Source organism: Eublepharis macularius, chromosome 4 (genome assembly GCF_028583425.1).
Source record: "Eublepharis macularius isolate TG4126 chromosome 4, MPM_Emac_v1.0, whole genome shotgun sequence".
In the NCBI taxonomy this organism is placed as follows: Eukaryota; Metazoa; Chordata; class Lepidosauria; order Squamata; family Eublepharidae; genus Eublepharis; species Eublepharis macularius.
Window position 1 is genome coordinate 88,782,754 of NC_072793.1, and position 26,242 is coordinate 88,808,995.

General features: G+C 40.3%; 1 protein-coding gene across 2 annotated transcripts in view; it reads right to left on the reverse strand.

Annotated features, from left to right (window-relative positions):
- Positions 1-1,856: 1,856 nt before the first annotated feature.
- CLINT1 (clathrin interactor 1) overlaps positions 1,857-26,242 on the reverse strand; it is a 96,410-nt gene continuing 72,024 nt past the window's right edge. Inside the window, exons 8-12 of one of the 2 annotated variants that reach the window (XM_054978352.1) lie at positions 25,557-25,629; positions 20,605-20,670; positions 5,713-5,993; positions 4,685-4,889; positions 1,857-3,599 (exon numbers count right to left, since the gene is read on the reverse strand). In XM_054978352.1, the coding sequence (XP_054834327.1) occupies positions 3,241-3,599; positions 4,685-4,889; positions 5,713-5,993; positions 20,605-20,670; positions 25,557-25,629 (984 nt within the window). In that variant the 3' untranslated portion in view covers positions 1,857-3,240. The remainder of the gene's footprint in view (positions 3,600-4,684; positions 4,890-5,712; positions 5,994-20,604; positions 20,671-25,556; positions 25,630-26,242) is intronic. The other variant, XM_054978353.1, reaches the window with a different exon arrangement.

Sequence of the window (26,242 nt, forward strand, 5' to 3'; positions counted from 1 at the left end):
GAAGCAGCCTGGTGGTGCCAGCTCTCCCGGTGCTGAAAGGGACAGGAAGAATCTCCCCCCTCCCACCGGGAGAGCAAGCGCACCGGGCTCCTTCTGCCCTGTGTAAGAGGGACGAGGAGAATCTCATTTCTCTGACACGGGGCAGAAGCCCGGCAGTGCCGGCTCTCCCAGTGCTTAGAGGGACGGAGAGATTCTCTCCCGTCCCACCAGGAGAGTGAGTGTGCAGGGCTACCTCTGACATGGGGCAGAAGCCCAGCAGTGCCGGCTCTCCCAGTGCTGAAAGGGACGAGAAGAATCTCCCCCCTCCCACCGGGAGAGCAAGCGCGCTGGGCTGCTTCAGCCCCGTGTCAGAGGGATGAGGAGAATCTCCTCGTCCCTCTGTCACAGGGCAGAAGCCCAGCGCGCTGGTTCTCCTGGTACTTAGAGGGACAGAGAGATTCTCCCTGTCACACCAGGACAGCGAGCGCTCAGGGCTGCTTCAGCCACATGTGACACCAGGCAGAAGAAGCCCGGCGGCGCCAGCTCTCCCAGTGCGAGATGGGAAGATTCTCCTCACCCCTCTGGCACCAGGAGAGCCGGCACCACTGGGCTGCTGTGACCTGGTGCAAGAGAGGTGGGGAAATTCTCCCCATCCCTCTCGCACCAGGAGAGGGGCAGCCGGCACTCAGCTGCTTGTCGGGAAAGCCCCTGATGAGCACCTGATTCAGGGGTTTAAATGCCCCTTTCCGTGCAGCTGAGCAGCTGCACGGAAACGGGCATTTAAACTCCGAAGCTTCTTTGATTCGGGGTTTCCAGGGCAACAGCAGGAGTCCAGACAATCCCTGCCTGAGTTGCCATGGGAATTGATTGCAGGTGCCAGACTATCTGGCTTGACGAACAGCAATGAACAGCAATGAATGAGGCTTGCAAGGACCACCTGTTCGTTTAGAATGGGGCCTCACGAACAGCTTGTTCGCTAACAGACGAACAGGCTGTTCATGGGTTTTTTGCATTCGTAATGCTGTTCGTGCCCATGTCTAGTCCTGAGCCCTCTGGAAAGTACCAGGATTTTGAAGTAGAGAGATTAGCAGAAGAGCTGACAGGTCTCTCAGCATAGAAAGTTTCTTAATTCATTTTCTTTACTACTTGGCTCCAAATTTTGCTCTATAGAAACACATTCTAGCTTTTTACTGTACATACAAAATACATTTTTGGATTTGGCAGCACTAGTGTCACTGTAATAGAATGAGAATTTTTAAAAGCAGGTTTGACAGCTTCTATGCTGGCCCCTGAAAAACAGTTTGCTCTCATCTCCTGTGATTATATACATTCCTCTTTTTTGCATCTCAAAATCTGTCAGAAGCCAAAATTATGAAGACAATTCCTACAAAAGTTCAAGGGTTTCAAAATTGGAGGCTGAAGAGAAGGTGATCTGTCCTGCTCAGCCAGCAAAGCTTGTCTTGATTACTTTGATGTAACAACTCTTGAAAGCTCCTATTCTTTGAAACTAATTTAAACACATTGAATTGTTGAAAGATTAAAAACCGCAGTCAGCTAATTACACTCACTCTCATCTCTTATTCAGCAAATGAATCACTTTTCATTACCACTTAGCTGAAGTACATGAATTTCTGCCTAATTAGAAATGTTGTAGATGGAGCATTAGCAAGGCTGGAGTGGGTCAAGATATCTTGGCTGCTTCATTTTTAATTCCTAACAGTAGAGTCAGATAGAAAAGGCGGGAGATAAAAAGTCATTAAACAATTTTAAATTATTTATAAAAATTACTTTGCCCAAAATATAATTATTCCCCCCTCCACCAACCACTCTCATAAACGTCAAATGGAATGAAAAGAGAGGGAGCCCCAACATTGTTTTTAATGAACACTTTAATGTTATGTATAACAGAATATTATGAATACAATGGAAATAAAGTTTCATCAATTTAATAATAATAAAAAATCCAAGTAAGAAAGGGGAGGCAATAAAGTTTCATACCTAGAGTATAGTACTTATTCTCAATAGCAGCTCTGGCTTGTGAATATAAACCGAACCTCTGCATTCCAGACTAAAATCATGATTTGTGTGTGAACCTAAATGCAGAATTATAGCAGGAAAAGAAAAAAAAAGCTTTTAATTCATTCATTTCCTTTGTTTTCATTAAATCCATAAACTCTGACTGCTACAGGTTTCCTTTAATAATATATATATTTATATATTTATATATTTAATTCCTCTCTATTGGATTCCGCAATTGCTAAGGCCATATTTACATAAGAGAAATAAACCAAGCGTATAAATCTAAAATCCAATCGACAAGTGGTTTAGGGATGTTCATTATCTTAAAAGATGCAGTTAATGTCTTTCTTTTTTTAGTAAAGTTCCAAGGAAAAAAGTAACTATTTTTGCCTTTTGACTTTCAATGGTGTTAACAGTGGCCCCAAGAGTGACTGAAGTATGCCAGTTATCAATGAAGTAGGACTGCAGAAAAGAAACACCCCAAACAAATTCCAACCATGTTTTTTTTTTCTCTAGAGTTCTCTGAAAAGAAACCATATAGTACCTCTGGATGAAACTTCTATCAGTTCTGCACTGGATATGACAAGAGAAAGAGGCAGGAAACTCTCCACAAACCCTACCCATCCACAAATTGCTTAAAGAAGTCTATAATAAAAATTTGGATAGTATATCAGTGTGCTGGAAGAGTAGCAAAAGTATATATACATTCCAGGTCCCTTTGAATTAGCCTTAACCACATATGTAAGCCATTTTTGGACAAAAATATATATTCTTATAAAAAATTGATCAGCATATTTTGAATTCAAATTTGACTCAGTGGTAGGAAAGGAATGGCTCCAATTATGATAAACAGATTCCAAGAGGGGAAAAAACAAATCAAGTATAAAATTAGATTCACACATATTTATCCAGCCTCTGAATTCCAGACTTTCCACAAGTTTCAAAGTTAAAACTGGTTCTGCCATCTAGAAAGGCTTTTAATTGTCTTGTCACAAAGCAAGGCTTAGTCATTACAATATCAGCTATTTGACTCCTTTCATTAGAAGAACTTTTAATCTCACCAAAACTTGAACAATAGTACTTTTGGAATTTATAAAACAACTTTTGGGTTCTTTATGTGGGTTCCTTGAAAGGAAGTGATAAAAGCAAAAGGAAAAAAATGATCAGCATTTCCCACCCTTACCACAGCTTTTTTTTGTGCAGCTAAAATCCTTCATTCAATCTGACTGATTGGTTTACAATTTATTTGCTAAAATTGGCAAAGTTTGCAAAGGCATCTTGCTTAGGTTGCACAGTTCCAGGAGTCATGGCAGACGCCATAGTTATATTAGGAACACCCATTGTGCCTGCCAAGCCCATTCCAGAAGCAGGCATAGTCATGTTCACATTCATTCCCATCACTCCCTGGTTCATCATAGGTGTGCCTCCCATGGAAGCCATGCCCATTGTGCCAGTCATCGCAGTGGGCATTCCCATTCCCACAGGAACAGGTCCTCCCATCAATGGGGTTGCTGGAGGTCGAACAGGCATCATGCTGGGTGGTGAGCTGAGACTCAAGGCTGCAAAACTTTGACTCATCACATTCATAGGTTGTTGCATATCTACACAAAAACAAAGTGTAAATTAAAAGGCTGAACTGTTGAGCTATTTCTGCTACTGAAATTTTAAAAAATCAAGTATTTCTTAGTCTTTCCTCCAGATTCAAAGTTTTGAAGGAGTATTCAAAATAAAGCATAATTTTAAGTTTCTGAAGGAAAACCTCTTGCTTTTGCATCCTAACTAGCATTTGCACAAAATGGGCTATCAAACATGAAGAAGGCCACCGTATGTGGCTGGTGGTGGATCACGTGTGTTGCACGTGTTTCATAGTCTTTCTGGTATTAAAAACACAAGAAGCACCCATAAGGATACAATTACTCAAACAACACATTACAGATCAGGTGATGTAAGCTTACAAAATTCAAAAGTTGCTGCAGAATCATTGCAAAAAACATTGTTGTACCTGATCATTGAGCATTAGACTATCAGGCACATGCTGTGGTTTGGTAACCATTTCCTGACCAATATCTGGGCAGTCAAGTCAGCTTCACATTTCCTGTGAAGGATTTATTTTCCCCAACTGGAATGTTTCCTCAGTGCTTCTTACATATTGCCTACCCAACCCCCTATGAAAAATGATATTTCTGTAATCAGATTTGTGCAAGCTAAAAAATAAAAGTGAATGCTTGTACAGTTTTCTCAGATACTCTGGCCATAGAAGAGAGAGGTGCACAGAGAAAAAAAGAATAGCAAGGAGGTAGAGTAGAAAGGAGTAAACAAGGCAAGAATCACGTTCTGAAAAATAGAAGTGAAGAAAAGGAAGAAAAACAGTTGAAAGGCAAGGCAGCGCACAGATGAAGCTGCTCTCCCTGTCGAGGCAGAAATGAAACTGAAAGAAAGGGTGACTCCCACTAGGAAGACAGGAAGTAGAAAACTTGTTCCTGCCTCCCTGAATGGAGGGTGGGAATCACCCATCAAGATGTCCTCCATCTCAGAGGGAGAAAGTATTATTCTTTTATTCTATATTTAGAAGAATCAATAATGACTACAAAGATAGAGTACAAAAAAACACATCAGCAAACAAACTCTTTTAAAAAGGGCATTAGCCGAATGTAAATCAACAATAATGTTTACCCAAATTACTTACTTTGTTGTTGAATCATCGTATTCAATGATGGTTGCTGGGGCTTAGAAGGCTGCATACCAGGAACTAAATTGTCCAAACTGATATTTACACTAGGGTCCGACCAGGTGGATGGCAGAGTTTTACTTGCATTTTTCTGGACCATCTCTGTGCCCAGATTATAAAGTGGGTTAGGCTTCTGTATCATTGGGTTAACACTTTGCAAAGGCTAGAAGCATAATAACAAAAAATTAAGATGTATGCTATTCATTGCTAGCCATATTTTAGAGTAGTAATTTCTGAGAGTTCATTCAGTCTCCATAAAGAGAAGCAGATGGACAGTTATGCTTGCCTAAAAGAACTTAAGAGGCAAGGAAGCTGAAGTTCACGCTCATAAAATTCTCAAGATCACCTGTGAGTACTTCGTTGGTTGTTGTAACTGTGCCAATGGTAGTAATTCCCCAAAGTCTGAAGTGTACCAACTCTGCTGCCTCCCCCCACTTCCCAAAACGGACTACTCCAACTCTAATGTATCTTAGAACATTGTCTGTTATGTTTACCAATCAAAAAAGACTGTTTAATAGTCCATTATTTTCCAGCTGGGCAAAATCTCCTATGATACAGAACATCCAAAATTATTACTTTCCCTACAATGTACCACAAGTTTGAAGTTTACAATATATTCTATGGCCTCTTGGATAACTTAAGGATTTTTCTTTTTTTATTTAAAACATGTGTATGCTGCCTTTCAATCCAAATAGGGTAGAGCAACATTTTAAATGTTTTAAATCAACATTTAAAACAGTATAAAAATAATTCAATGGGTCAGTAATGACTCGGTGCTTGCACAGGGGACTATCTTTACCTATCTTTTTTTAAGCACACATGCATACACAAACATAACTAAATCCCATATAAAGAGTGGCAATAGAAGCAAAAAGACAAGAATGCACTCGAGAGCTACAAATGACAAGTTGCTTTAACTAGAAGTTTGTCAAAACCATTCAGGTACTTTTCATAATGTTTTGTTGAGAGACTGAAGAATATCATACCTGTGACCTTGACATGGGTAGATTGAGGCTGACAGTATTAGAACCCGTCATCGAGAAATTCATGCTTTGGGAGGAGGTCATGGTGGCTTGGGAGGAACCCATCAAATCAAAGAGGTCAGTAGAATTTGAAGCAGCTGGAGGCTGGCCAAGACTTGGCTGAGCAGGGCCACCAAACAGCTCAACAGCTGGCTGAGCAGGGCCACTGAAGAGCTCTCCAGTGGAAGAGGCTTGGTTGAAGGCACTCCAGTCACCAAACTCTCCATTCCCACTTGCAACTGTACCTGGGGAGGGAAAAGAAAAGGTAAGAGACTTCAGGAAGGGCACAGAACAAATGCCACACTCCATGAAGTGAATCAAATGAGAGCTGATTTGTGCCCATCCAGATTAACATCTGCAGGTAAAATCTCCATCTGGACATCAGTCTCCCTCGTGAATATTCCAACCGTTTTAACAGGTTAGCAAGGAAATAAGAAATGCCCACCCCAGCTCCAGAAAAATATGGTTAGATAATTCATCATCTATGGACTCTGCACGGAGGGAGAGATAGAGAGACAGATCTCTTAAGAGCAAACCTGCAACCTCTAAGTAAATCTCCAATAAAAACTGCTGTCGGTCGTGAACATAGAAGGCATCAAAGGCATAGCAGGAGTTCAGTCCTAAACTGCTAGCATCCAAAACCTGGAGGCTTAAGCAAAGCTGCTAACATCAACTCGTGGATTTTTTGAATCAATCACTGTGAACAAGGTTGGTCTCACAGCCATTAGAAGTCATAAAAATAGCAATTTGTTCAAACCCATCTGATTACATATAAATTACTCGCTGTACAACGAGTTATTAAACCAGTATTGCTAAGTAGGATACCAATAAAATCATGGGTTTTCAAATTCAGCTGCCTCAGGGTGTTTATCTCGCCTCTGTTGTGCTTGTTAACAGCATTATGTAGCATTTATCTACGGGTGCTTTGATAATATGGTAGGTAGTAGGTTTAATTGTATATGGCCAAAGGCCGTCACAATACAAAATTAAAACCAGTAAAAACAGAAATCTAGCTTACAAGCATAAAATACAGTTATTAAAATAATAAAAACAAAATACAACCAAAATGGGACCCCAATAAACACCAGATAGTTATGAGAAAAGTTAGGTCTCTGAGGAAACAATCTTGGCCCGAATCTTTTTTGCAGCTAAGGCAAACAGGGATACTCTGCTAGTGACAAATGAATCAGTATCAGATAACAAAAAAACTAATTTGTCAATATCAGAGGTAAAGTTACGCCCCACTAACAAGTTAGCAAGAAATTGAGCTCTAACCTCAGCATACATGGGACAAAATAAGGTGTAATGTAGAAGATCCTCAGGAACTGAGGCACCGCATATGCAGAGACGGAGAGCCATTGGGGTTTGATGGTATCTTCCTGTAAGTAAAGCTGTCGGCATTGTTTGAAAGCGCAGGGAGGTAAATGATTTTCTGAGATTTTAGGATGTGATATTCACTAAATAAAGAGCTTTAACATGATCTCTTTTGATCAGTTTAAACCAGGGGGAAGATCTAGACTGGGAAATTGTAAGACTGTCCAAAAGAGCATCACATCTGTAGACCCAATTTCATAAGTTGGGGCCACTTTGATAATGTGCATTCAAAGTTCACACAGGCTCTCAAATCTTCCTATAGCAAACATTTACTTTTCTTTTATACTAGAAGGGAGTCTTTAGTTCCCAATTTTAAAATATTTTACTTGAAGAATAAACTTAAGAGATGGATTTATAAGTTGTAAAGGTGAAGAAGGACTATGTTCTATTTTTAAGATACTGTAGCCTTGAGCACATTCGCTAGCCACTGAGTATTTCAGCTGTGAAATACTCATGTAATAAAAAGCACGTTGAATTGTTAAGATGATTTTACTACCACGGCCTGAAACAGACAAATCGGTGTATTTTGCTTGCTGCTCACATACAAATCCTGGAAGGAAGGTTCCAAATGCATGAAAGAAGTTTTCAGAAGTACACAAGATGCCATTCATGCTCTTCAAGTAGGAAAGAAATCACTTGTATATGGACAAAAGAAATACTTCAGGATTTTTAATCAGTGATTACATGAGCATTTGATGAGTTTTCCTACCCAAGTGCAAAATGACAGACTTGGGAGATGTAAGGTCAGAGAGAGGAGACCCTACTGTCTTCAGAATAATCTTGTCTATACAGCTGTCCAGAAATTAACTATCTACAACATGCCTGTTAGTTTACTTCCCTAATCTTAAAATGCTGCAATAATTTTCACCTCATGTCAATATTTCTTAATACTACCTGTGCAACTTGAGCATAAAAATCTTATTAATTTTACCTTCATGAAATTTAAGTAAGAAAGAGAAGGAAAAGAATATTAACAAATATATATGCTCTACCACCTGCTTAAATGCAAATAGACTGACATTCCTTAGCTTGGGGCTGTAATGAAACATTTTTGCTTTGATTTGCCCTACGAAAGGGACATTATTGGGAGTATTTCAATTAGTACTGCCTATTAAAAATTTAAGCACACTTTAAGTATTCCTGATGGATAAATAAATGCTGAATGTGCCAATTCTCCAGTTACTGGATGCTCACAACCAAACAGACATATAAAGGAAGTGGGGAGAACGGAGAGCAATTGGTTGACATTCTTTTGGGAACTTTACCAAAGATGATTAATCAACTAAGAGTTCTAGAGGGGTTTTATTGTTCAAGAATGATTAATCATTGTTGGCTCCTTGCATAATGGTGATCAGTATAGATTAATCATATTAATACTGATAAAGGAATATCTCATGTTAGACTGCATTATTTGCATAATAGGTTTCCAAAACTCCAAACCTTCATTTTCAGTACAATCAAGACAGAACAGCACAGCTTCATGACTGGATCCTGTTTCCAAGACAAGACATGTCTTTTAAAATGTCCTTTCTTCTAGACTAACTGCTTTGCAATAGAACAAATTTTCAGCCGCATTTCCAGAAATTAATCAATTAACTTCAACAGGAAAAAAAATCATTAGAGCTCTTTTTGGATGGGATTGTTTAGATACCACAGGTTTGGAACCTAAGTAAAACAAGTAGAGTTATGCTATATAAAATCCACCTCCCCCTTCTCATTGAAGCCTGCTGTGCCACTGAAGTTATGCTTCAAAAGAACAGTGTGTTGAGAGAGAATCAAGAGTCTGCAGCAGTAAGAGGGAAAGCAGCAAAAATCTCCCTCCCCTCCTCTGCAGGTAGAAAAGCCACTCTATCATAGGAGCCTGTTGCTGTGCCAATGGAATGGCATCTCAGGATCCAAGTCTGAATGATTATTATAAGTACTGCTGTAAGGAAAAAAATAGCGACATTTCAAGACAAACACAACAATTCAGGGCTAATCACAGCATTTACACAATCTCCTTCATTACAGCTGAAAGGTCTTAATATAAAGTCCCTACAGTCCCACTAGGAGCTTAAATCAATACAAACAAATTAGCAACACCACCCTTCTCTTCCTAGCTGGACATCTTGCCTAAAGCATCTATTAGTTAAGCATTGTACAAAAAATGCTATTAATTTCAGCCTTCTTCCAAGCTGCACCAGGTCTTGCAATGCTGAGAGCTGTGGCAATCTTGGAGGGTGCTGGCAATAGTGACACTTGGGTGGGGGAGGGCTGGTGCAGGAAGGGAAGATCCTATTCCCCCTTACCATAGCTTGCCCTCTACAAAAGACCCTACTCTGTCTCTTCCTCTCTTTTTCAAAGTTCCAACCCTCTTCCTGCCCCCCCAGATTCCTCCGTTATTTGATTTCCCACTACAAATAGTTCCCTATTCATTACCCCCAACACCCTTCTGTTTAGTTTCCTCCTCAACCTTCCTTCTCCCTCACCCTATCACAGTTTTCTCTTCCCCCCAACCCTATGTATTTTGTTGTTGTTTGTTTTTTGCATACCAGTCTTGCTGCCCCAGGCTAGTGCTGCCCCAGGCTAGCGGAGCCAGCCTCACCGCCCCAGGTCAGTGCTGTGGGCTGGGCAGGCTAGCACTGGCCAGCAGCACCAGGACCCTGGGACGCATCACTCCCATCAGCCTCATGGCCTGGGCTGGCTTGGAGCCGCACTGCTGCCAGCTGGGCCTCTACTGGATTGCCGTAGTGGTGCCTGGGCAAAGTGGCAGCCAATGACTGAGACAGGTCTTGCTTCTCCTGTGGCAGCAGCATGCCCGTCTCGACCCAGCCATCTTTTATACTGGCTTAGTTGTTAGAGTGCTTGGCGGCTGCTCGGTTCCTAAAGCCAATCCAGCAGCTTTTTAGAGTACCGTGCAGTGCAGAGGGCAGGTAACTCTGGGGGGAAGGATTTTAAATTCCTTTTATATATTTTTTTTGTTTTTAGATTTTTATGCAATCTTGAGGGGTACCAAAGATTTATTAGGACAGTGCAATTCTATGCAGCTGTACTCCAGTTTAAGCCAAATAATTTCAGACTGGAGTAACTCTGTATAGGATTACACATTTAAATGTTTATCAGTCCCAAAACTTCTCTTCCAATAAAACAGAGGTAGGACACTCAGGGCTGTTTCCACATGGATGTTTTGCTCCACATGGGCTTCCTTTTCACAGCGCTGTTTTCAGGAGCATGTCCCCAACATTATTCTTTGTTCACCCCATTTCCATGTTTTCTCTTGCTTTGCTGTAGTATTTCCCAAACCTGGTTAGGGACAATCCCCCACCCCTTCTTATTTTACACATGTAATTCATGCCCAGCAGAAAATTCAGTGAGAAAAGCATGCTAAAAATACAATGTTTCAACTCATAATTTAGTGAGACAAGCAATATACAAGTGATTGCATCAATTACTACCTCTAAGTATTTCATAGTTAACTTTAATCCTCACCAGGTGAACCAAGGTGACAATCTTTTTGGAAAGATTGCCGAAGTACATTTGGGTTCTTTGTGAATGTGAAAGTGACTGTTGCAGGTCTCACCCAACATTAGCACCATTTTTCTTATCTCAGCCCCTGCAGCCCCCAGCCCCCTCAAAAGCCTTTTCAAGCTTTTTCAAAGATCAGTAATAGATTGCTACAAGGACTTGCAGGGGCACCTTACTTTCCTCTATTATCTCCCTCCCCAATTTCCTCTTTCCCTTCTCTTGGCAGTTCCCATATCACTGACTTCCCCCACTTTCTTTTCTCCTTCCCACCCATTCATGAACCTACCTTTTATCTGCCCCCTATCTTCAGTTATATTTTTATTTATTTATACCTCACTTTTCACCCCAATGGGGATCCAAAGCAGCTTTCATCATTATCTTCTCTCCATTTTATCCTCACAATAACCCTTTGAGGTAGGTTACACGGAGAATGTTAATTGGTCCAAAGTTACCAACTGAGATTCCAAGAAAGAGCAGGTATTCAAACCCGGTTCTCCTAGTTCCTAGTCCGACACTCTTAACCTCTATACCTCTATGAGTTGCTAGATAACGGCCTCTGGCCTGAGTGAGTCATACAAGTAATGTGGTAAAGAGTTACCTGGTTGCTGTTTCCAGGCCTGGCACCAACAATTCCTTCCTCCGTGTGTGTGTGGGGGGGGGGGCGGTGGAGTGCGGCCCCCCCGCTAGTGAGCAGGTTTGGCCTGAAAGGCCAAAACAGCCTTGGAAAGGGCCCTACCCCGTGCCTTTTACTGACAAAAATTAAAAGGCTAGCAAGCAATACTGTTTTTGTTGCCTAGCAACTCCCACAATAACCAGTTAGAACTGCTAACTTCTTTCTGCAGCACCACCTGTTGAATGTTTTCTATGTTGCTTCATAGATCCTTCAACCAAGGTTTCTTGGATGTGGGCATGATGGCTATAAACTCAGTAGGGTAGCCATGCCATTCAATCTCTATGCAGAGAGCTGGACGCAGTCTGGATCAGGATGTAGGAGAGAAAAGGAACTGGTGGGAATGCATATAGCTGTCCCCAAAACGATCTAGTTATGTACTTGTTCTGTATTTCTGCTCCCTTGGTCCTATACCTAGAAAGGAATCTGGGTACCTTGTAATTGGTTGGAGAGGCAAAGAAGTCTGAGGATTGGGGTGCCCAGCAGTCCGGTCACTGCCTGAAACACTCTTGGGTTTAGGGTCCACTTGCTGGGGTTGATGTCTTGGCAGCTAAGCCAGTCCACTTTTAGGTAGCAGATCCCTTAGCTTACAGGAAGACCATGTGGGTCTGCCCAGCGAACAAGGAGAATAGCTTCCTTCTGCAGAGAGTGGGATCAGGTACCTCCTTGCTGAGTGACATGGGCCTTGGCTGTCACTTTGTTTGTGAGGGTTAGCAGGTGAGAGCACTCTATCTGGGCTGAAAGGCCAGGAGTGCCATTCAGATGGCTCTGAGAGCCGACCAGTTTATGCTCTGCCTGATTTTGGAGCAGTTCCACTTGCCCTGAACCTTTGACGTTGGCAGTGAGCTCCCCAGCCCTGTAGGCTGGCATCTGTGGCTATCTTTTGCCAGGGAGGATGAAGAGAGGGAGGCTTTTTTTTGTGCAGTTGTCCCTTTTTAACACCACAGGAAGGAAGTACAGACACTCTTTTGGAGGAGGATTTGTGTGGATGCAGTGCAGGATGCTGTCCTGGAGAGGGAAAAGCAGCTACTGTAGTGGGTGCGAGGGCAGCCTGGGACTCTTCTGCACCAAGGACATAACTCCTCACTTTCCCTGAAGTCAAGCCAAAAGGCATGGAATTGGCTTGTATGTGGCCGTTCATACCTCTCACATTTGGTTGGTGTGGAGCTGGGTTTTTTTAGTCTGCACTGTGCCAAAATGAGTCGAGATCATAAGTGCTTGTTGTTGTCACCAATGCTGTCATTTGTGGCATCACAGTGCTTGCCCTTTCTTTTTTATTTTGGTGCACGTGCTGAATCAATGCATTACTGGAGCGCTGGATCAACTTATTTCCTGGATTTCAGCCTCTCCACCCCTCCCTTGGTTAATCCTGATTTGCTGATTCAACTGTGCCCCATCCATCAGTGTAACACAGCATTTTTAATGCCTCACGTTTGCCTGGGGTTAATGTCTTAACAACATTTTCCTTTTAAGGAACTCCATATATGATTAGCTGTGAGAATTGCCTACTGGCCAGCCAAACAGTGGAAACAATAGAGGAAAGGGGGGCGGGATTTGAGCATGCGCTTGAATCATTCACACAAATAAGGAAATGTTCTTTCCTAGAAACAAATAGAAATAATATTTTTAAAGGAATTTTATTTATTTGTTTGTTATTTATAGCCAGCCTTTCTTGAAGTGATCATTTCATCAGAGCAGCGATGCATTGCTAGCAAAGCTCCATTCCTGCCCCTTTCTCTATTGCTCCCAAGCATCTGTTTCTCCACAATATTATTATTATTTTATTTCTGATACCCAGATATCTAGCCCCCTATACAATATTCCCACCTGTGGCAAAGCAAAAAGAATAGAAAGGGAACTTCCCCCTGCATGCTTTCAAACCAGTGATTCATCAATCCTGTGCTGGACTAAAAAAAAAAAAAAAATTAAAAAGAGGAAAGAGGGGTGGATGGAAAGGGCAGAGGGAGTAGCTGGACAGAGGAAAGTAACACAATCACAGTGCAGTGGGCTGGCAGGTGGCCAGGGGGAGGGGGGGAGTAGGTGGAACACCAAAAATGGAATAAAGAGCAGGGTGGATAAAAATCAATGATTATTTTAAAAAAATCAGATTTTTTTAATTTAAATTGGATTTTTTTATTTAAATCGGATTTTTTTAATTTAAATCGGATTTTTTAAAATAAAATGCTTTTTGAGGAAAATATATTACCATCCAAAGGTTATTCCATCATGAAATAAAGATTAGTTTTTAATTATGTAGAATAAGGCTATATATGTTTAAATTTTTTGGTAAATAAATTCCATTAATCCATTCACAAAGTCATGCTCTTCCAGAGGTTTTTGTAAGATTATTGGGCAGTTTCTCTGCCTACAAGATATTATCACAGATGCTTGGTTTTGCAGTTCTCAAAACTGAATTTGTGTCAGCTCAGCAGAGATCACATGCCTCTTCTTCACAGCAAAAATGTTATAACATGAACAGAGTTGAGAAAAAGACCTTAATCCTATTGTTCTACAAACCTATGAAGACAGAATCAACCCCTTCAGTGCTAAGTTTCAAGAAGTTCAGTGAATAGAAACAATATTTTTCTGATTGTTTGGAGTGGAATAGATCTGCACAAGAAGAAACTAAGTGTGAGGAGGGAGGGGCAAGCAGTACAAAATGAAAGTGAAACTTTTTGAGCACAATACTGCACAAGTCTTTGGATCTTTTGTGTGTATGACCTGAGGTTTATCACATTCTTTCCTTGGAGGAAAAAACCTATAATGGCAGCAGGCCGTAAAAGAGACCCAGTTTGGGAATACTTTAATGAAGTTCCTTTACCTATCGGTAAGGCAGGCATCTACTTGCATATTAAAGTTATACCAGCAAGAATTAGTCTTTATGTAGAAAACTATGATTTAAATCAAGCCTTACTGACTAGTGATTTAAATCGTGATTTAAATCAGTTTGATTTAAATCAAATCCACCCTGATAAAGAGTATGCATGGAGAAACAGCTGACTTCAAAGTGGATTTTTAAAAAACGTTGTGGTAAAAGCACACCCAGGAAGTGGTCTATGTTGATGCAGGAAATCAGGAGTCCTAGCAATTGTGCTACAGTCATTAAATTGGCCAAATTGGCTTGTGTGAGGGGAAAGAGAGCCTGCTGGATAGCCTCTCCTCTGGGAGGGAGATCCTGCAGATGCTTTTTTCTATCTGTGTGCCCAAATGGATGATAGATTATAATGGGTTTAGCGAGCTCTTTACATGCTTCATGTCTCCTACATTGTGTGAACATCCTTGGTCCCTCTGTCCTTGGATGGAGATGTGATCAGGAAATCATCCAGGTAGGAGTGTATTCCTTTCGTCCTAAGGTGGGCAACTAAGGTAATTGCAGAAAAAAATATCAACTAACAGACGCTGGTTCCTCCAGTAATTTGAGTTATTTGAGCTATCAGCTGCTGCAAAGTAAGGACAAAACTCGGTGGGCCTTCCTTAATGACACTGCATCTCAATACACCATCCCAGATGAATTACTTCAACCTTCGAGAAGCAATGTCGACTTAAGGGAATGGATTTATAAAGAAGATACTCTAACTGATCAATTTCTGATCAGTAAAACAAAATTTGCTCCATGGTATAAAACCATCAAAAAAGACCACACTAGAGCACGTTACTTGTCTGATATTACAGTTTATAAGCTATGGGTAGCATTTACGTCATTACGCTTCCAGTCTGTGCCAACTGAGAAGCTACTTGGGCAATTCTAAAAAAAAATCCATTGATCAGTGTATATGTATCTGTGGAGCTTCAATCGAGGACTTACCACACTATGTTTTAAACTGTCCCTTATACCAGGAACCAAGGGGAAAATTTCTCACCAATATTTTATCTGGTCTTTAGCTTCTGCCTGATTTTGATAAATTAAATTTTATACTCTCAGACACATATCCTTTTATTTCCAATAGGATGGTACTCTACGCCCTGGCTGCTAGGAAAATAAGGGAAAATGTGGCAACTAGGAAAGTAAACAACTGGTACAGATTGATACAGATTGTTGCCTTTTAACCTGCTAGTAACCATTTGATCTTAAAGTTGTTTATATTTTATATTTTAGGTAAAATGTATTTTACTGTAATTATATTTATATCCATGTAACTAAGATACTCATCAATATAGTAAGAAGACCAAAGGGGAGGACAACAGGCCAAATGGGAGTATCTAGTATTGGAAATGTGGACTGCAAGGCCAACCCTGCTTAGCTTCTAAGATCTGATTAAATCAAGCTCACCTGGGCTATTCAGGTCAGGTCAAGGTCATATGTTCCCAATATCTGCCCCCAACTAGCAGTCTAGCCAAAGCATTCTGCCCTAGTTGCAGGCAGCTTCCAAAACATCTTCAAGTGTAGCCCCAAGTAGATCATATTGCAACAGTCCTATTGAGAACCAAGGCATGGATCACTGGGGTTAGATGTGACTGAACCAGGAACAGATGCAGTTGATGCAGCAAATACACTGGGGAAATGCACTGATTGCTTTGCAATAGGCAAAGTAAAGGAACTTCCTGGAAAGTGGGTAGATGGGCGCATGTAGGTATGCCTTCTTGAGATCCGCTGACACTAAAAAGTCCCCCTGGTTGAAGAGCCTCTACCATGGAGTGCAAGGACCATGCAAAAATACCTCATGGACCCTTTTGCTGAGAAGTTTTCAGTCAAGAATGGCTCTCCATTCTCTCTTTTGTGGGCATGACAAACAAGATAAAGTATGTTTCAGAAAATCTGAAGTTCTAGAACAGGCTCTATCACTTGAATTTCAAAGAGGTGCTTTTCGGCTGGCACTAAGAGTGTATGTTTTTGGTTGTACTTGGATCTGGGGGAAGGAAGAAATCTGTCCTGTGGGGTGCATGTAAATTATATTGTGTAGCCATAGTTGATGGTATCATGCACCCACCTGTCTTGAGAGGATGCTCTCCAGGCTTGAGCAAAGGCTTGAGGCATCTGCTTATGATGGCGTTATTGAAGGAACTGTCTCTTCCCTTCCCTACTAGCCTGTTTCGGTTGGGAACCCTCAGCTGGCTTAATCTTTGTTCCAGGAACACTTAGAGTATCTGGAACTTCTGGTGTCATGTTGTTTGTAGGAATAATAATAGTAACATTTGATTTATATACTGCCCTTCAGAACAACTTAACACCCACTCAGAGCAGTTTACAAAGTGTGTTATTATTATCCTCACAACAATCACCCTGTGAGGTGGGTGGGGCTGAGAGAGCTCCGAGAAGCTGTGACTGACCCAAGGTCACCCAGCTGGTTTCAAGTGGAGAAGTGGGGAATCAAACCTGGTTCTCCAGATCAGAGTCCTGTCACTCTTAACCACTACACCAAACTGGCTCCAGTTTCACAGGAACTGTGAAAGGAGTTGTAATGATTTCAAGTAAATGTGTGCATGTATCTTTAAATGCTTGGTGTGAGATAGGTGAAGAGTGGGGGTAAGAGGGATATGATTGGTTGATGACTGAGTGTGGGTGGAGTGAATGCAGTTTAGACTGAGAGTGGAGAGCAAAAGTTTCAGTCAGAAGAAAGCAGGCAAGCTGTGTGCTGCCTGAGTATGTTGAAGTGTTTATGAGAGATATGTAACTTGTATGGAACCTGAACTGAGCATGTTTGTGAAAGGACACTCAGTCAGGGAAAGAGAGGCCAGCTGTGTGCTGCCTGAACAGGTTTAATATTTCTGTAAGAGAAATATTGAGGTAGAGGAAAGCAGGCAAGCTGTGTGCAGCCTGAGTAACTTTAAGCACGTCTGTGAGAGAAATATTGAGTCAGCGAAAGAGGCTAACTGTGTGTGAAGCCTTAGAAGAGATCTGTGTGAATGAGTTTAAATGAAGTAACTTTAAGAACCGAGAACTACTTTTATGAAACCAATACGCTTCTTGACAAAATAAAAGTTTATTTTGTTTTGTTATATCCCAGAGTAGCTGTCATTGCTTTATCCCATTCCAACCTCAGGGCCACATAGAACCACGAAGGAGCCTGATGCTTAGGCACGTTACAAAAGGGAAAACTTAAATAAAATATCTTGGAATAGAAAATTCCTGGCGGCAGCAAACTACCCAGAGGGTGTTAAAGGAAAGATAAAAGGCAAAATCTACCCAAGAGAAAGTAAAGGGTCATAAACAGGCGTGGTAGGAGGTCTGGGTAGGCCTGTTGGATTTATTTTCCTCTCTTTTGGAAGATAAGGGCATAACCTTTTTAGTCCAGACTAATACATTATCCAGGGCTCCATCCTCAAGTGATTTTCTCCTTGGAAAGGAAAGGAGGCAAGATCACTTTTGGACAAGTGATACATTTCTCAGTGTTTTCACCATAGATTACACTGAATCACAATGTTGGCTGTAAGGAATCTTCCAGAGAATTGCATGACATCCAAACTGGCATTGGCCATGAAGGCTGAGGTTCTCTTGATCTTCAGCAGCACTTGTGTGATGGTTAGTGCCTGGTTATATAATGTGACTGCATGGCTTTGGCTACCACTGATTTTATTTGTGGTACAGGCCTGATATGATGGGGGAAGGTGAAGGAGGGACAGCTGAGGAGACCTCTGAGGTAAACTTCTCTCTGAACTGAATGATGTTCAATTACCCATGCACTGTGGCCTCTCCTTTCCTTCTGTTTAAAGATTTAGTATGGAATGGCTAGCAAGAACAAATGTACAACCAACTGCTCCACTCCTCAGAGGTTATGATTTCCCCCCACTGGGATTTAAATGGTTGAACCTGAGCCTAAATTAACAACACAGATGCTGACGGGAGAAATTAATGCTCTTCCTCCAAAAAGGACTCCTGAGCTAGTAGGCGAGAGAAATCCTGGTGGAGGCTGGTGCTATACTTGAGGCGTCCTTGGCCAACCACTCCCCTTCCTCTATCAGACTGCAGAGTTTCAGTGATGAGAAAATATGAATGATCAGAGGGGACACTGTGGAGCTGCATGCAGGCCACAGAGGAAGGCAGCTCCTAGAATCTCTGCTCCTGGAAGTAGGCCAGGGTCTGTAGAATAGAAGTCAGCTTCATCAGAGGAATGCTTGTGATGAGCCCTACAGCTCTTCTTGAATCCTTTTGAGTAGGGATGGGAGGGAGGCAAATATGATAAGGGAGAACAGTCTCTATTTCTCCACTATTGTTTTCCCCTCCTGCTTTTTCAAAGCCCCTCTTGCACATACTTAATAATCTTGGTAGTGATCTAGGAGCAAATAGCAGGGTATAGGGACACCCTGTTGAAAATTCCTAGAGGGGAGGAAAAAGGGGAGCCAGATCCCTAGAAGAAGGAGATACTAAGTTCCTTTGCTGATTACTCACTGCATGAGAAGCCCTGTTGCCGCCAATAATTATGAGCTCTGAAGCCTTGGAAGTACTTCAGCCCGCTTGAGTCATGCTGGAGGGGATTGACACACTGGAATCAGAAGTAGCTCCCCTATGCTCCAACAGAGTCTTCTCTGCAATCACTATAGTAGAGGCAGTAGCAGCTTGAAAGGCTCCCACCCCAGCAGAAGCCTCAGTACTTTTTGGCACTTTTTGGCTATAAAGCTCTCCCAGCTTTGATGGGGTTATCCTTGGGGAGAGCACTGAAGGGGCACAGGAGTGGGCAGCTGCCACACCCAATGACTCCGAGTGTTTTGACATCTGATCATTCTCCTTGCTACACCTGGCCCTTTCTCTTTGTTTTTTTTAAAGACCTGGAAGCATTGCATACCCTGACTGCAGAGCAAGTATAACCCATTCAGGATACTTTCCTCCACTGAGAGAGAACATTATGTTATAGTGATGTAGTTATTATTGATTTTCGGAAAACCATAAAAAGCCCTCCAGTGGCACTAGGAGAACTGGCAGCCCCCAAGGAGGGCACTTAGGCAAGGAAAGTGCAGGGAAACTTCCATGTTGATCCCTGTGCATTCACAGTAGGAACAGGAACTGTACAGAGCAATGACTTACATCTCACACTGGTATCAATGGAAGCTAACTGGACCAACCCAATCCCTTTAGGATTAGGCTATGAAGGAATTCTACAATCAGAGTAGAATTTATTTATGTCCTATCTGTTCTATCAAAATGTATGTATAAAAACTTGTGCTCAGCTTTGTTTAAGAACTTTTTAAAAAACCCAACAATACATGCAAAGGTTAATAGTGGGTAACGTTTTTTGTAACTGCTTGCTAAATGTTGAGATGAATTAAAATGCACAAGATACATTCAAAACTTATTGAAACTTTTTTACTTGTCTAGGAAACAGGCCATTACAGAAAAAAAAATCGACTCCTAACTTCAACCAAGGAGTTGGGAACTGAGTAGTAATTTGTTTGAGAATTTATTCATCTTATATAGCAGTCAGAAAGCTGTTGTCTGGTAGCAGTTTTGACCTACCTAACAAAAGAGAACACTCAGGCATATAAGGGGGGGGAAATTGACTTGACTTAGTATATTAAATGTCATGCCAGGGCAAGCATGTCAGGGCAAGCATAGATTATGCTATCAAAAGAAATCAATGATTCCTCCTTGGAGATAAAAAGATTAAGACACATAACTTGTGTTCATGAAAATGATGGTTATGTGAAACACACGTACTATATAAACCCAGTTAGAGAAAGACTTTTCTAGGAATGAAATTATTTGATCCAGAGTAACATCAGGCCTCCAAGGGAAATAATCTCTAACATTTGTTTAACATTTCCAAATGGGCTAAGCGATACATAAAAATCCAGGACACGTAAGAATGGAAAGCAGCTAGATTAAAATTTATTAACTTGTTCATCCAAGTCTCTCTGCATACCTAACAGAATGGAAGTTATTTGATAGGAGAAGCAAAACAGTGGGCATGAATTAAGCAAAGGATAGTTGAGCCTGGATTTCACAACTTGCATATATGCTTTTATCCAAAATGACCACCCCTTTGCTATACAAAAAATACATTTTTCTCAGTGATGTACACAAATGTTTCTAAATAGGTTTTTTGCCATATACGACGTTGACTACAAAAAGTTTTTGTGAATTGTTGCTGTTATACTAATAGTTCACTGTTCTACAGTACGGAAGGCTAGATTAAAGAACAAATAAAGTATCTTATCCTAAATAACTACCTGGTAGTTAACTTGGTATCTAAACCCATAGCTGTTGTATCAAACCCCCAAAATAGCTCAACAGCTTATCTGGCATACCAACATGACAATCTGGCATTTAAAAAGTGTTCTGAGGAAAAGATCAATCACAATAAGAAAGATCAAAATGCCAAACAGCTTTTTATACCATCCTCTCAAAAGGAGTTTTGCCACTAATAGCCTTGTACCTTGTGATGGAGGACAACTTCCAGAGCTAAAGTCAGCAAACCCTCCAAAGGGGTCAGCGGATCCACCTAAAACCAGAAGCAATTAAAAGGCTGTTACTGGAACCGAAAGAACTACTTCGATACAGTTGACAGAAACAGTTTAGATAAGCTTGTAAACTACTCAACGTAGTATAACAACATTTTACATTTAAAATCTCTTGCATGTCAAGTGTCAGAATACCCAAAATATACGGTTTTGGTAAAGGGTATGACCCATGAAGCACTTCTGTGTGATTTCTGTTCTTTGCACAGCTTAGTGGATTGCATATTAAGCTATCATCTAGCTTAGAACTAATTGTATGTGTAACTAGCAACCAACTTGTACATGTGCCCTGAAAATTTCTCAGCATCTGTGTTGATGCAAAAGAAGCTACATTTCTGTGTTATTGTGCTGTCTGACAAAAGCCTGTGGAAATCCTGCAAACGGAGATACTTGTGCTGTTCTTTGACCAGTTTTTGCAGCGAGTTTTTTACATGTTAATACAGCACTGAAAAATTATCATGAAAATTAATAGTTAAGCCATATGGATGATATACTCTAAGGTATCCAATTATCTCAGCAGATGTATGAGAAAGAAAATGAGTATCTGATATGGAAGCGCAGGCGAGAGTACACGAAGTAAGGGGAACACTAAGCACCATCAAATCTAAAATTTCTGAGCCTGAGCCTGCTTTCTTAGTCGTTTCCTCCTTTTTAAAGAGGAATGTAGATGAACTGTTCCATCCAACGTATCACTTGCACACCAGTGCAAACAAGTGGTTTATGTACCCATTTCAGTAATAATTTATAAAGACGATGAAGCTTCATAGAACATAAAACTGCTATATGGCCAATGGAGGCTTGGCAAAAATACCACAGAGTAAAGATCAGACCAATTCCAAAAAGAACTAGCTTTAACATACAAAAGAGGTTTATACTGGAGGAATCCTTTCAACACCATGTACAATGAAAAATTTAAAAGGTCGTCTTATATATAACTCTTGCGCGACTTTAAGCATAAATGATGTGCCAATGATTTCAGATTCATAATTTCAAACTATAAAGCCTGTACTAGTGTTCAATTTTTATAAGTCTGCTTTCTTTCTAAAGCAGAACACAAAAGTCCCAATGTGCATTCGTATGCTACCAATAAATTATTTACATCAAAATACAGAATTTTAACTATCCTTCATTACAGCCTATTTTATAAATCACGACAGAAATGCCTGATATAATCCATTTTGGTCATAATTCTGATGAAAGAAATTTATCAGATTAAACTGAGTGCTGTTTCACACATGACATTCTTTCTTATAAAAGAGACCATTTCCATGTAGGAAGAACAGTAGGAACACTTTATTTAAAGTCTGTGAGTGTGTCTTATCTTTTATCAGGAAACCAAATGGCTCCTAGACCACAGTGTTCACAGAAAACATTTGTGCTGATTTAACACAACACAGTGTGTGCATTTCTTCTCACACAGAGAAATAGATTTTCCTACATGGAGAGAAATGTCTTGTGTGAAGCAGTTTCTCTTTAGTCTGGTTGTCTTCTAGCTGCAATGTACTGGTAAGTCATTCTTCTCCTGAAAGAATGAAAAAGAGTTTGCTTAGTTACCACAGTTTGTCCTTAAAAGATTTCACCTCCAAGTAGTCACATCCTTCCAAGGAGTAGCAGCAGCTCAATTATTCTGCTTTTAGTGTTTGCGTACATTATATGGGTTACATCACAGCTGCTTAGCCTGCAGTGCTTAGAAACTAGCCAGGTGGGACTGTAACATCTGTGTTGCACTCAAACACCACCAGGGACAGTTTCCAACATCTGGTGCCATTTCAGAATTGTCTTATCACTGCAAGACATTGTGCCCCATCTGCTGCTCTCAACTGGGTTAATTAAACTAGAACCATCTCCTTTTTTAATAAATGGCTAGTAGTAATAAAAGAAAGTTCCCTTCAACTACATGCATACTTTAATACCATTTTATTTCAGTCAATATTCAGAAAGCATGCTTAGATTTCAGATGCTGACATCAGCATCTACCTTCAGGATGCACTTAATAAGAAAACTGTAAAGATCTCTCACTTATTCTGTAAGGTGAATGCTTCTGTAAACCATGCATTAGAGACAGATTGGGCACTTACTAGAATTGATTTTAAATCATTATGGGAGTTGTGTTGAAGATTTATGAAAAAGCTCAGCTACACTTCATTTATCCAAATAACTTCAGGGCATTCAATACATTTTGCTAATCAGAAGATAAACGTTATTTTGTATGGCACACATAAGCATGCACACCTAATAACCAATTTAAGAGTACATTCTGAACGCATATCTGTGAACTGCATAGAGTAAGCACCACCTGCTTAACTCAAGTTTATGACACAGCTGTTTGATCAGCATAGCTGTACCTATATGGGGCATACCTACAGCTAAACAAAAGCAAATCTACAAAGCCGTGGAATTTTGAATGTGACACTACTAAAGTAGTGCCAACATAGCTACCGTCAGCCTAAAGTCATGCACTGGTGTGGGTCCACAGCTACCTTTCACAAACCTGTTGAGTGGCAGAGATCCTGAAGAGGACAGCAACACCTAAGTTTCGGTAGCTATCTTTGAGAACAGATTTTCACCTTACAGGTAAAGTAGTAGGACCAGCATACGGCATTGCTAAAGGCAGACAGTCACAGAACTTTTTACACATGTTGTCACAACTATGTGTCTTTGGGAATGTCAGAGAGCTGGTATACTGAAGTCAATAAAACTAATTCAACTTTTCAACAGTGTACACAGTGGTTAGTCAGCCTTAATTCTTAGATATACCTCTCCTGCATATCCATGGGATTAAAAAAAGGAATTCCTTTGGTTACATGCATTTTAAAAGGAAGCCTACATTTTTCTCCTGATCTCAACACTGTACCTCTTCTTCTCCCTATTACAGTTCAAGTATCTAATAACCATAGCAATCACATTAGTTGGAATAAATGTCCTATTGAATAATTATACTGGGCACTTTGAATATTGTCTAAATGGTGATCACCATTCTAATCTCCCCTCCTCAATTCTATAGTTTGCTTAAATCTATTCATCTGGTACTTTATTAAAAGAATACCATTTCTAAAAGAAAAAAAAGATGCTTCCTGTTTTCGTATAATAGATATGGACTAGCTGCTAGACAACTGCTTCCAAAGATTCTTGAGAACATGATATCCCTGCCAATATATTTCGCAAGGGAGATCAAATTCTGGTTTTGAATTTTTCACTGTTTTATGCATGTCACAAATAGTGTGTTTGCACAGCCTGTGCACTAAGTAGCAGGATGGTCAGTAAAAGCACCTGCTTATGAAGGACAGTGCTAATCTCCACAACATCAACTGGCCTCAAAGACTCCCAAGTGAGAACTGTCGTTATAAATCAACTCATTCCATCTGCCTCCTTAGGGCAGCAGAGACATTATTTGTGATGGCCAGCTGGTAGCATGTCTCATCTCTAGGAGATCTCCTAAAGGCTGATGTTAAAAAGAAGGGGTAACATTAATTTCCATTGTAGCAGGGAAAGAAAATTATGGACACCATTCAAACAGCAAATCCAGAAAAGGTTTCACAACAGCGAGAAAGGATCTTACATCTAAGGCCAGCCATCATGTTCTATTCTTGAAGCATTACACAAAATTCTTATTTTCCTTAACATAGCTCTAAAAGACCATTTATTCAACCTAATAGGAAAAGAAACTCCCTTAGTAAATGAACTGATTAGAGGATGGGATATAGTTTCTACATTGGATCCAAAGAGACCAGTGCACTAAATGAAAGTGATTCCATTCACTGTGTGTGTGTGATGGCAGTGGTAGTGGGGTTGCCAGATTTTCTTTGCAACTGCAGTTCTTTGAATCGCACCTTGGAGGGTCCCCCAATTTTTTTTGAGAGGAGGGGCATGCCAGCCCTGTGATATGAAATCTCTGGATTTTCAATCTCTATGTTTAACCAGCCGCATCCAATTCAAGTATGAGATAATTTGAGAGCAGGTGGTTCTCACTGGTAGATGACTAGAATCAGATCTAAATTTTACAAACGTATTTTTAAAATGTATTAGAGTCTATCTCACTCCTTCACCATAAGAGGCTTTTAAAAAATACTATGGTTTGAATCTAGCAATGTGCAAAAGGCCAAAAATTGGTTGCACAAGATCAAGCCTAATATTCTTCCCTTTCCTCCACCTGCCCCCCCCCCACCCGTTTCCAGTATTAGTCCCCTGATGCTTATCCATGGCTTCAGAACAGTAGCTGCTAGATGGGGCGCTTTCTAGCACCTTCTTTCCGGGGCTAAAGGTTATTTTGAGAGCGAAGAAGAATGAGCCAGGAAGATAATGAAGGGCTGGCACAAGAAGAAAACAGGTAATATTATCCAATTCCATTTCCTCATTGCTATGCTCCATGCTGCATGGCGTAAGGCTGCCCCAGTCCCAGCACCAGCCTGGGTTTATTTTTTTCAAAATTGGACACAGGTCCAGAAAAGAGGAAAGGGTGACATTCATAGTTCATAAGATCTATAAAACAGATTATAAGCATTGAGTTCATTTTCACCATATACATTAGATGTGACTTGTACATGGAAGTCATCCATTTCTAACACTGCCTCTCTCTTAACACGTAATATGAGAAGTGTTGAAACCTGACTGGATTACACCCTTTTAGAATTAATTATGAATAAGAATGCATTCTAGTCACTGCATTTCCTGACAGAGTGACTTAGCTGTGAATCTTTCTAAGGTGTTATAATTATTAATCTATATAAAGTGGTAATTTGCCTGTGATTCTATGAACATATCCACAGCTCAGTATTTAAATGACTCATATAATTTTCCTTAGCTTTATAACATTTTGATCTTTCAATCTGCTTGTGGCTAAAGCAGTTTCTCAGACTGAAATGTCATTTACCTGTTGAGACTGATTGATCGGCACCATCAAACAAAAGATCAACCAGGTCACTGGATGATTTGCTGCCAGGAACCTACAGACAAGCACAAGTGAGAGGGTTAAGAAATATAGTTATGAACGTTAAAGCATCTTAGAGCCCCCCAAAATTTTTTAAAAAAATTGAAAATCTATCTATGCAGGCAGTTTGGGGTGAGTGAAAATTTGAATTAGAACAGAGACAAATATGTCTATGAATCTACCTGGCATATATAAGACTTCAGCTATTCAGTATAGTTATAGCCTATGTGGAAATCAATTTACACTATCAATGTTAAAAATGAAAGAGGAAACATTTTCAAGAATATTTTTGTTTAAATTTATTTAATTAATATTGATTTAATTAATATTGATTTAATCAATATACTATAATATGTTTCTAACATGGAGGGCACTGCACTTTTAAATAATGTATTAAATTTTAATACCCAAAACATAGTGCTACCTATGACAGTATTTCTGCCCAAATAATACACTTTCTTTTGCTTTCTACAGAATTGTTTTCTACCTTCAACTTTTCATACCTCTGGCAAAAATTGTTATACATATTTATGATAGCATAGTGTGCAGCAGTTTGCAACTCTTTCTCAAGTACTGGGTATACTTACAATTTTTCTTATAGAAAATAAAGGCATTTTTACTTTAAAATT